The sequence below is a fragment of the Oncorhynchus gorbuscha genome, linkage group LG02 (genome assembly GCF_021184085.1).
Source record: "Oncorhynchus gorbuscha isolate QuinsamMale2020 ecotype Even-year linkage group LG02, OgorEven_v1.0, whole genome shotgun sequence".
Taxonomy (NCBI): Eukaryota; Metazoa; Chordata; class Actinopteri; order Salmoniformes; family Salmonidae; genus Oncorhynchus; species Oncorhynchus gorbuscha.
The window spans coordinates 27,473,680-27,486,063 of record NC_060174.1 but is presented as its reverse complement, the minus strand read 5'-3'; the positions used below and the strand labels follow the sequence as shown (position 1 = coordinate 27,486,063).

Sequence of the window (12,384 nt, the reverse complement as noted above, 5' to 3'; positions counted from 1 at the left end):
ACAGCCGAATAATACTTTTGGAACCCTTTTTTTTCTAAGTATATAGGCTCCTATACATGCCATACCAATGCTCTATTCCTCTGGGGCCACAGGCTTTCATCCACATTGAGGTACTAGTTAAGCATGTGCCATGGGGACGTGTGGGAGTGCTAATTCAGTCGACTCCACAGAACGTGTGTGAGACTATGGGGGGTGGGGGGGGTGCATATGTTTCATAGTCCCATAGTAAGTAGTTTCTGGTATGCCTATCAGAGAAAGAAAGAGAGAGGAGTTACAGATTTGAGAAGTGAATTACCCAGCTATGCTAGGTATACTATGTTGTCACTGACTTCAGTCGTTGTCTTCTATCTATTGTTCACCCACAATATAAATTATCTTAGTTAGAGGTCCTGGGCTACAGACAAGTACTCATTCCAAGTACTTACACATAATAATCTCAGTTGATGTAAGGTCAAATGTTCTATTGTTTAATACAAATGCTTGTCAAAAGATGGCTGCCTGATCATTTGTAGAAGCTACTGAAATCGATGAGGTGAATTCGATACCCAAAGTATGTATAAATAATGAATTTATAGTTACAATGCATAATGGACTTGCAAACACACGGGCAGTGGACGGTGTGGCTTTCTTTAGCTATCTCTTAAATCACTGGTCTGGTATCTCTCATTCATCTGGCCCTGATTTAGAAATAAATCAACAGATAAAGCAGGGACGGTCTGTAATGAGAGATACTTGCATCATGTCATGGTTTTCCACCAGCCAGAAGGGTCATCTCACCTCACCTCACCAGAGACAGAGCTCTTGTCACATGGACAAAGAAAGAAAGAAGTAAAGAAATGCACTGTAGTACATAGAATGTGTGTACATTGTCTAAAACTCTCTCTGTACAGCACCAGGAGTGTGTACTGCGAGATTAAATGCAATTGACAAGGTGTAAACATTTGGAAGAAATTGAATATTTGAAAACAACAAAGGTAAAAGTACAAGGCAACCAGTGTCATTTAGCTGAGGTGTGTGTTGACTATCACTGAGTTAGACTGGAAAATCAAAGCTATTTGATGGGGTGAGTTTGTGGCATTTGAAAAGTTATTTCATACAGTATGCACAGTCCTGCGTTTGAAGTCGGGCTTATGTTAGCTGTTTCATTTGTCTCCCAATCAGATGATGGCTATGTTCATACATTCTCCGAAGATCAGATATTATATAATAATATTATCTTAGTCGCTCAGACACGGCACGCTGTGAGGTGTGTTTGTGTCAAGGAGAATATCAATAGGACTCACAGAGGGGCCTGTTTATTAATCCCTATCTCCAAAGGAAGCCTTTTGTGTTCCTAAATATCCCTAAATTAATGTGTTATCTCATTTACAGTGCCTTGCGAAAGTATTCGGCCCCCTTGAACTTTGCGACCTTTTGCCACATTTCAGGCTTCAAACATAAAGATATAAAACTGTATTTTTTTTGTGAAGAATCAACAACAAGTGGGACACAATCATGGCGTGGAACGACATTTATTGGATATTTCAAACTTTTTTAACAAATAAAAAACTGAAAAATTGGGCGTGCAAAGTTATTCAGCCCCTTTACTTTCAGTGCAGCAAACTCTCTCCAGAAGTACGGTGAGGATCTCTGAATGATCCAATGTTGACCTAAATGACTAATGATGATAAATACAATCCACCTGTGTGTAAGTCTCAAGTCTCCGTTTAAATGCACCTGCACTGTGATAGTCTCAGAGGTCCGTTAAAAGCGCAGAGAGCATCATGAAGAACAAGCAACACACCAGGCAGGTCCGAGATACTGTTGTGAAGAAGTTTAAAGCCGGATTTGGATACAAAAAGATTTCCCAAGCTTTAAACATCCTAAGGAGCACTGTGCAAGCGATAATATTGAAATGGAAGGAGTATCAGACCACTGCAAATCTACCAAGACCTGGCCGTCCCTCTAAACTTTCAGCTCATACAAGGAGAAGACTGATCAGAGATGCAGCCAAGAGGCCCATGATCACTCTGGATGAACTGCAGAGATCTACAGCTGAGGTGGGACACTCTGTCCATAGGACAACAATCAGTCGTATATTGCACAAATCTGGCCTTTATGGAAGAGTGGCAAGAAGAAAGCCATTTCTTAAAGATATCCATAAAAAGTGTTGTTTAAAGTTTGCCACAAGCCACGTGGGAGACACACCAAACATGTGGAAGAAGGTGCTCTGGTCAGATGAAACCAAAATTGAACTTTTTGTGCAAAACGTTATGTTTGGCGTAAAAGCAACACAGCTCATCACCCTGAAAACACCATCCCCACTGTCAAACATGGTGGTGGCAGCATCATGGTTTGGGCCTGCTTTTCTTCAGCAGGGACAGGGAAGATGGTTAAAATTGATGGGAAGATGGATGGAGCCAAATTCAGGACCATTCTGGAAGAAAACCTGATGGAGTCTGCAAAAGACCTGAGACTGGGACGGAGATTTGTCTTCCAACAAGACAATGATCCAAAACATAAAGCAAAATCTACAATGGAATGGTTAAAAAATAAAACATATCCAGGTGTTAGAATGGCCAAGTCAAAGTCCAGACCTGAATCCAATCGAGAATCTGTGGAAAGAACTGAAAACTGCTGTTCACAAATGCTCTCCATCCTACCTCACTGAGCTCGAGCTGTTTTGCAAGGAGGAATGGGAAAACATTTCAATCTCTCAATGTGCAAAACTGATAGAGACATACCCCATGCGACTTACAGCTGTAATCGCAGCAAAAGGTGGCGCTACAAAGTATTAATTTAAGGGGGCTGAATAATTTTGCACGGCCTGTTTTTCAGTTTTTGATTTGTTAAAGTTTTAAATATCCAATAAATGTCGTTCCACTTCATGATTGTGTCCCACTTGTTGTTGATTCAGTTTTATATCTTTATGTTTGAAGCCTGAAATGTGGCAAAAGGTCGCAAAGTTCAAGGGGGCTGAATACTTTCGCAAGGCACTGTAGATGTTACCCTATTCATGTTTTGTTCTTTTGGTGTGTATGCATGTGTGTGTGTGGGTGTGTGTGTAATTATCAGGATTAGTTTGTGTTTTGATTGTTAGAATTGATTAGGTGTACATAAGGAGCCGCTTATGTCATGTTAGGCGGCTTATTTAAACCACACATATGCTAGGTACAAAACACTGAAATATGAATGACTTTTGATGGTTCAGGCAAGCTGGATCAGATACACAGGACTAGATGGTATGTGTTTTTTAGTCTAGGCCATATACAGACATATATACTATTTGTGTTTTATGATTTTAACCTTTGTGTTTGTGTGGGACACGGTTTGCTGGAGAAAATGAGATTGAGTTTGCTCATATGAGCACCATTAGTTGGGAGTCAGTTTTGCTGATGAAGACATACATGTAGGTAGAGGAAATGCCCCCTCATAAATCCCCTGCTACTGTACTGTAGTCTGTGCTGCTGCTTCCACACCGACACACAGCCGAGGAGAAAGGACAGAGGAGAAGAGTTGATAATGTATAGGGCCATTAGGTCTCTAACCCCGAACGCTCTCACTTCACCTTCTGTTCAATACTACCATTATGCCTTGTGCGCCTGGCCTGGGGCCCACCACTGGAGATGGTGAGATAGAAGAGGTAGAGGGAGAGTGGATGACCTGTGTGATAGAGGGGGGGGGAGATATCATGCAGTACTGATAGTGAGGGGAGCAGGAGCAACTCATGTGCTAGATAAGAGAAGAGAAGGACACTGCCACCGAACCACTCTCTGTGATGGATACCTTGGGTCTGACTCTCAGGGGAATTATCCTGTTAGCTATTTCTATTGGAGAGAGAGGAAGCGGGTACATAAGTTATTCTGATGGTGTGAAACAGTGGACAGAGGTGACTGTGTGACTGTAATGTCAAGTGATGTCATACACTAATTCAATTTTTTTCATTTTAGTTTCAGAGCGGCTCCTTATGTTCATTATCTGTTGAAATGACACTGATCCAGTCTGGGGTTAAACACTTTCAAGGTACCGGTACGTGACGTCTTCCGACAATATATTCAGACAGTGCAGAGTACAATGAGCATACTGAGTAGCTCTCCATATAAACTATGGGGCAGGTAGTGAAGAATTAACATTAAGGCTTCTTATTTCAGCGTTGAAGTGTACGACACATGATGCTAAATTGGATCTCAGACGGGTGGGTATGTTAACTAAGCAGAGCTGGGGCTCACACTCTGACTCATAGTAATTCAATCAGCTTGCTTGTGTCAGATGTTGGAATTTGTTTGTTTCGCCTGTGCTCTGCTAAGCCGGAGACGTCCCGCCTGTGAGGGGTTGACAGACTGGGCCCATACAGCAGCGTAAGGAGATGTTGAATACATAAATAAATTATATGGGCCTGTGGGGGGAGGGCTCTCAACATTTCTTAGAGGAAGAGCCAATGAAGCTCCACCCCCAGCCTAGCCACGTTTACAGAGAGAGAAGGGGGAGGGGAGAGGGGGAGATGGAGAGATAGACTAAACTAAGAGATATCACAGTGAGAAACCAGGAACTGTATGGCAGAGTAAGGCAGTATAAGCACCACAACACTGAGGGTTTATGTGAAATATGTCTCCAGGAGCTCCAGAGCTTGATCGAGGCTGGCAGGCAAGGCAGGCAGGCAGGCAAGGCAGCACAGCAGGCTACCAGGCAGGACAGCGGGCTGGATGGAGGGAGGGAGTGCCTTTCATCACACAGGTACCTGATACAGTGTCAAGAGCTAGGAATGGAGAGAAGTGGAGATGGATAGAGGTAGAGAAGAGGACATTGTGAAGAGGGAAGATAGGGAGAGATAAATAACTGGTGAATTAAATAATCCATAGTTTGATGAGAGCACACTCTAGAGTCATTCTGGGAAGTGAGTGAGGGGTCCCACTGCGAAAAACTGGTTGAATCAACATTGTTTCAACGTCATTTCAACCCCCCAAAATTATTTTTATGACTTTGAAAAGTCATTTAATTTGCAAAAAGTCATCACCAAAGGGAATTTTATCTTTTTTTCACCTAACTTTTAACCTAAATCCAATCACATGGGGAAAGGTTTTGTTGATTTCACATTACATTCACAACAGACAACTCAACTAAATGTAAATCTGAACTAAATGATGAACTGACGTTTGCACTCAGTGGGGTGAGTGAGTTTGAGATGCTTCCTGTGGTTTGGAGCTTACTAGGACCTAATGTGTCCTCTCATTGTGTCTTTTCATTGGTAACATGGCAAAGCAGCACAGGTGTCTAACATCAGATCCATCCATTCATTCAGGAACAGGAACAGCCACTCATCTCTCCTGCTGGTTGAGAGTAATTGAGGACCATGGGCAACAAAACGCAATGTAATTACCCCCCCTGCACAGAGCCTAGGACTGATGTTTCAAAGTCTCTCTCTAAGTGACATTTTCACTTCAGCGGGAGATAAATGCTTGCGACATCATTTGGGTGAAAATTACAGTCGTTAACTTTCATCACTGTCCATCTATTCATTACATTATATGTTCTGCTGCTGTAGTGTTGTGAAAGAGAGAGAGAGAGAGAGAGAGAGAGAGAGAGAGAGAGAGAGAGAGAGAGAGAGAGAGAGAGAGAGAGAGAGAGAGAGAGAGAGAGAGAGAAAACAGAGGCAAATGGAATAGCACTAGATTGGTACCACTTTCTGTTTTTTTTACATAGAGTTTACAGTGCTTTAAGTGGAATATCATTGGAAACAATGTAGCCACTATTTGATGTGTTACGTACCTATGTGTCGAGTGTGTGTTTCAGTCCGAGAATCAATACATAAACTACTCTTGTCCATACAAAATATATATATTTTTTTACACATTTTCAACCACATGATTGACCTCTTCTTCTCATACATCTCATACTTTCACAAGTCTATCGACCCCAGTGTTCATCCCGCATAAACCCTACAATGCCAACTGGATGAGTGAAATACTTGTGACCTTTGAACTCCTGTCCTGACCCTTGTGTGTCCTGACTGCAGCTGGAGGTGTCTGTGACAGACCAGAATGGGAAGCTGGTGGAGGGTCCTGTAGCCCTGCTCGTGGACGTCAATGACCAGAATGACAACAGGCCCATCTTCAAGGAGACCCGTTACACTGGGGAGGTGCTGGAGGGCTCACCTACAGGTAGGAGATGCTGCTCTCTCTGATTTTCTATGGCCATGTTGGGTAATATTAATTAGTGCACAATGCTGCCAACATTTTGCAATGGATAAAGAAAACAAGCGTTTCCTATTGGACAAGTTATTGGAGACTCTCCCCATTTCGGGCCGTTTGGTTCCTACTGAAGATAACCCTGGGTCAAGGGAAAGCTAGTATGAAGATGGTGATTGAGTGTCATTATCAACTGTCTACTACCGCCAGCAGTAACCAGTCTTTGACTAGACTATATAGTGTTGTATTAATTGTGGTCTCTGTGAAAGCTGCTGAGGGGACAAAAGAGAGACAGGAACATTTTGGAGTAATTACTTTGTCATATTGATTATTTGTTCTCAGTACTTGAGAGCATAATTGTTCTCAAGTGCTTCTTCAATTTTGAAAGACATACACTAAGACACATTATGAAAAACCCCATGAATGTGTCAGAATAATGCACGTGTTTAGTACACACCTTTGCAAACAATGTGACCATAGAAAGGTGAACATCATCAGTTGAGCTTTTCATTCATTTCCTCCTTTTACGAGGTCATTGTTGTTGTCTTTTTGTTGTTCAATGAATCACACAGGAAGCAGACCATTTGGAAAGTGGATGAATTCTCCTCTCTCTTCTTTCCACTTCTATGGGCTGCAGAAATTAGAAAGTCAGAGAGAGAGCAGAGCCCTTCGAGGTCTGAACTCATTCCACCATATCACACACCCTCCCTTACCACACAATGTTCTCTCCCTCAGCTGTCACTCACTGTGTGTGTGTGTGTGTATGTGTATGTGTGTGTGTGTCTGTGTCTGTGTGTATCTGTGCGGGTGTGTGTGCATACATATATGTATGTCCGTGTGTATTACTGTGTATGTGTGCACGCATGTGAATTAGTGTGTGTGTTTGTGAGAGACAGAGAAAAAGACAGTTAGAAAGAGAGATAATGAGTTTGCACGACACAAAAGGGAAACTCACCAGAACTTCCAGGATTACGACTTCCTCGAGCGGATCCTTTGTTTGTTCTTCCCAGAGCAATTGAACTTATTCCAGAGGCTGACCCAAAACAATACAGGTGAAGGAGAGGTACTCGAGGCGGTCTTCTGGTCCTATTTAGGAAGCGTGCACACCACCCACCACTCGCGAGAATTTTACTTGCTAATGTCCAATCTCTGGATAATAAAATTGATGAGCTCAAGTTGAGAGTTGCTTTTCAGAGAGACACCAGGGATTGTAACATACTCTGCTTCATGGAAACATGGCCCTCTCTGTTTGACTCTTTAAAGCCAGTTGGGTTATCAGTATATTATTCGCCAACAGGAACAAACATCACTCCGGGAAGCAGAAGGGTGAAGGTATTTGTTTTATGATTAACGACTTATGGTGTAACTGTGATAACATACAGGAACTTAAGTCCTTCTGTTTACCCAACCTAGAATATCTCACAATCAAATGCCGTCCGTACTATCTCCCAAGATAATTTTCGTCAATAATAGCCACAGAGGTCTATATCCCCCCCAAATGTTTCCCCTTAAGCAATGGCTTTTTTTCTGGACACTCTTATGTAAAGCCTAAGTCTGTGGAGTGTACGGCTTCAAGTGCTATGGACAGATACTCCAATCTCTACTGTGGAGCTTTGCAGCTCCTTCAGGGTTATCTTTGGCCTCTTTCTTGCCTCTCTGATTAATGCACTCCTTGCCTGGTCCGTGAGTTTTGGTGGGCGACCCTCTCATGGCAGATTTTCGTGGTGCCATATTGTTTCCATTTTTTAATAACGGACTTAATGGTGCTCTGTGGGATGTTCAAAGTTTTTGATATTTTTTTATAAGGTTACACCATATCTTATTTAGGGGCTTCATAGCAAAGGGTGTGAATACGTATGCACGGACCACTTTTCTGTCTGTTTCTCAAACTAGACACTAATGTACTTTTCCTCATGCTCAGTTGTGCACCGGGGCCTTACACTCCTCTTTCTATTCTGGTTAGAGTCAGTTTGCACTGTTCTGTGAAAGGAGTTGTACACAGTGTTGTATGAGATCTTCAGTTTCTTGGTTATTTCTCACATGAAATAGCCTTCATTACTCAGAACAAGAATAGACAGACAAGTTTCAGAAGAAAGGTCTTGTTTCTGGCCATTTTGAGCCTGTAATTGAACCCACAAATGCTGATACTCCAGATACTCAACTAGTCTAAAGAAGGCAAGTTTTATTGCTTCTTTAATCACCATCAACAGTTTTCAGCTGAGCTGACATAATTGTAAAAGGTTTTTTTAATGATCAATTAGTCTTTTAAAATGATAAACTTGGATTAGCTAACACAACATGCCAGTGGAACACAGGATTGATCAAATCAAATCAAATGTATTAATTTATCCCTTCGTACATCAGCTGATATCTCAAAGTGCTGTACAGAAACCCAGCCTAAAACCCCAAACAGCAAGCAATGCAGGTGTTGAAACACATTGGCTAGGAAAAACTCCCTAGAGAGGAACCAGGCTTTGAGGGGTGGCCAGTCCTCTTCTGGCTGTGCCAGGTGGAGATTATAACAGAACATGGCCAAGATGTTCAAATGTTTATAAATGACCAGCATGGTCAAATAATAGGTCTGGGACAGGTAGCACATCCGGTGAACAGGTCAGGATTCCATAGCCGCAGGCAGAACAGTTTAAACTGGAGCAACAACACGGCCAGGTGGACTTGGGACAGCAAGGAGTCATCATACCAGGTAGTCCTGAGGCATGGTCCTAAATAGGATGATCGAGCAGCAGTAAAGGCTCTTCGATACTGCACGGTACTGTCTCTTCGATACTGCACGGTACTGTCTTTCCAAGCTAGTCAGACTTCCAGTTTGACTTCCAGTTTGGTGTGGCGCCATTTCCGTTCCAATTTTCTGGAAGCTTGCTTCAGAGCTCGGGTATTTTCTGTTTACCAGGGAGCTAGTTTCTTCTGAGAAATGTTTTTAGTTTGATGGTTACTGATAATGGGCCTCTGTGCTCCTATATAGATATTACATTTAAAAAACGGCCGTTTTCAGCTACAATAGTCATTTACATTATTAACCATGTCTACATTGTATTTCTGATCAATTTAATGTTATTTTAAAGGACAAAAAATGTGCTTTACTTTCAAAAGCAAGGACATTTCTAAGTGTCCACAAACTTTTGAAATGTAGGTTATATGTATATACGTACCTCCTTAATTCATTCCTTACTTAGTTGTATGTGTATCTTGGGTATATGTTGTGAAAATGGTAGATATTACTTGTTCCATATTACTGCACTGTCGGAGCTAGAAGCACAAGCATTTTGCTACACCCGCAATAACATCTTCTGAACAGTGTATGTGACCAATACAATTTGATTTGATTTGAGATGATATCCGGTCCTACCTCTGTAAAGAGCTGACTTGTGCTCTTATCATTAGCACACAAATAGGGATGGGCACAGCCATTTGAATGGAGGTTGGTATTTGAATACATTGCGAAAGTATTCCTTTTTTTCCAGTAGCGCAGCAAAATAGCCTCTGGGTATCTTAGCTAGTTTCTTTACATTGATTTGATACTGTAAAGACCGGCACTGCCAGATGGGATGATAGATAATTTATGACTTTTACAAGTTTGTCTAACTAACGCGATTCAGTGGCTACTTTTTCTCTCTCTCCCTCAGGTGTCACACACACTGCTGGCCCCTGCCCAAGTTGCTTAATGTGCAACCTGTGCGACTCAGGAGAGACATGTGCTGCAGCTGTTAAGTAGGCTGCGCAGTAAGCAAATGTCCAAGTTTAAACAGTTACAAAAAACATCAGAAGTCTCTCCGGAAATCTGCAAAATTCTTATGATATTATTTACATAGTTTCATATGCCTATCCCTACACACAAACAAATATACTGTACATACCACTACATCTCCAAAAGCAAAGTCAGCAGGCAAAGAGAGAAATGAATCCCACAGTCAGTAGAGTAACACAGTGTTATTCCCCATGGTGACAATAGTCTTCAACTGCACAGTTTGGCTGTATGGATTACATACAGCTTGGCTAATGAAGGCATAATGATGTGCAAACTATCATCGGGGTAATAAAACAGTAGTCACAGAGCTCTTGGTTGCACACTGAACTAATATCAACAACCAAAGCAGGTTTTTCTAATAGCCAAAGGTCCAAATTATGGAATTACTTTAGATATCCCTGTATCTCTTAGTAAAGTTATGGTTTAAAGCCTTGCAGTGAATTGGGTGGGATTCAGGAATATGACAGATACCCAGCGGGCTAGGTTTTTATTGGGATATGGAGGTTCAGGCCAAAATACAGATGAATCATCCTAGTTAAAAGTGAATCTTTTTACTGAGACAAGTTAAGGCTTTGGAAATTACGCTGCATTAACATTTCAGAACTACACTACATGAATAGAAAAAGTATGTGGACACCTGTTCGTTGAACATCTCATTCCAAAATAATGGGCATTAATATTGAGTTGGTCCCCCCTTGCTGCTATAACAGCCTCCACTCTTCTGGGAATGCTTTCCACTTTATGTTGGAATATTGTTGCTGGGACTTGTTTCCATTCAGCCTCAAGAGCATTAGTGAGGTTGGGTACTGATGTTGGGCAATTAGGCCTGGCTCGCAGTCGGCATTCCAATTCATCCCAAAGGTGTTTGATGGGATTGAGGTCAGGGCTCTGCGCCAGCCGGTCAAGTTCTTCCACACGATCTTGACAAACCATTTCTGTATGGACCTCGCTTTGTTGCCACATTCTCTTGACACAATGTTGGAAGCACAGAATAATCTAGAATGTTATTGTATGCTGTAGTGTTAAATTTCCCTTCACTGGAACGAAGGGTCCTAGCCCAAACCATTATTACTCCACCCAAAACTTTAAAGCTGGCACTGTGCATTCGGGTAGGTAGCTTTTTCATGGCATTCGTCCGTCGGTCTGCCAGATTGTGGCCCGATTCATCACTCCAGAGATCGCGTTTCCAGTACTCCGGAGTCCAATGGCGGCAAGCATTACACCACTCCAGCCGGCACTTGGCATTGCACATGGTGATCTTAGGCTTGTGTAGCCGCCTGCTTGGCCATGGAAAACCATTTCATGAAGCTCCCGATGAACAGTTATTGTGCTGACGTTGCTTCCAGCGGAAGTTTGGAACTCGGTAGTTTGTGTTGCAACCAAGGACAGACAATGTTTACACGCTACGCACTTCAGCACTTGGCGGTCCAGTTCTGTGAGCTTATGTGACCTACCACTTTGTGGCTGAGCCATTGTTACTCCTAGACATTTCCACTTCACAATAACAACATTTACAGCAGCTCTAGTAGGGCAGAAATGTGACGGATTGACTTGTTAGAAAGATGTCATCCTACAACGATGCCACGTTGAAAGTCACTGACCTCTTCAATAACATCCATTCTACCGCCAATGTTTTTCTATGGAGATTGCATGGCTGTGTGCTCGATTTCAGCAACGGGTGTGACTAAAATAGCCGAATCAACTCATTTGAAAGTGTGTCCACATACTTTTGGCTATGTTGTGTAGTTTCCTGCCTAGTTTGGATTCGATTTAATCTAGAAAGTAGAATCAGGTCCTCCGAGTGACTCGCTTTAATAAGATTGAAGCTGATTTGTTTTATTTGCTATGATATGTTTCAAAAACGCTGTGGTCTTGATTTAATTTCACTATATTTTCATAACATCTCTTTGGCGCAGTTGCCATGGTAAATCAAATTGAGATGAGGGATCTGACTGATGATGTACAGGGGAGACAATTAAATCCTGCTCTCATTTCACTTCTACAGTGCTCAGGGTTGTTGGAAGCGGGTTATGCGTGTGGGGGGGGGGGGCAGATGGGATACACACACAGTGCCAGTAGAAAGTAATGAGATGAATTTAGTGCACTTTGCCCCTGCTCCTGAGAGGTGGCACCAGGCAAGGTGTACAGTAGTTATTTAGCTAGGTGTCTATGTGGACAGGGGTGGGTGTGAGATGAGGTTAATGGGATCAGTCTCATAATTATGCCCCTGCCAATACCATCCTAATCAGGACCCAACCCCACAGCCTCACACTCAACATGCCCCCATGTCACTCAGCAAATGACCACTGACTCCAGCATCATTAATCACAGAGGTGGACAGGTCCTAGATGCGTCCTGGACCTCTGGCCTGTCCAGTCCTGTCATTAATATGGACTTCCCAGGAGGAGGGGTCCAATCAGAGACCTCACAACCCTACTGCTGGCCTCAAACATGCTC

At 42.5% G+C, this 12,384-nt stretch overlaps 1 protein-coding gene across 4 annotated transcripts in view; it reads left to right on the top strand.

Moving 5' to 3' along the window:
- LOC124000216 (cadherin-13-like) overlaps positions 1 to 12,384 on the top strand; it is a 701,352-nt gene that overhangs the window by 373,492 nt on the left and 315,476 nt on the right. For all 4 annotated transcript variants that reach the window (XM_046306448.1, XM_046306439.1, XM_046306433.1 and 1 more), the window contains one exon: positions 5,993 to 6,137. In XM_046306448.1, coding sequence (XP_046162404.1) covers positions 5,993 to 6,137 — 145 coding nt within the window. The remainder of the gene's footprint in view (positions 1 to 5,992; positions 6,138 to 12,384) is intronic.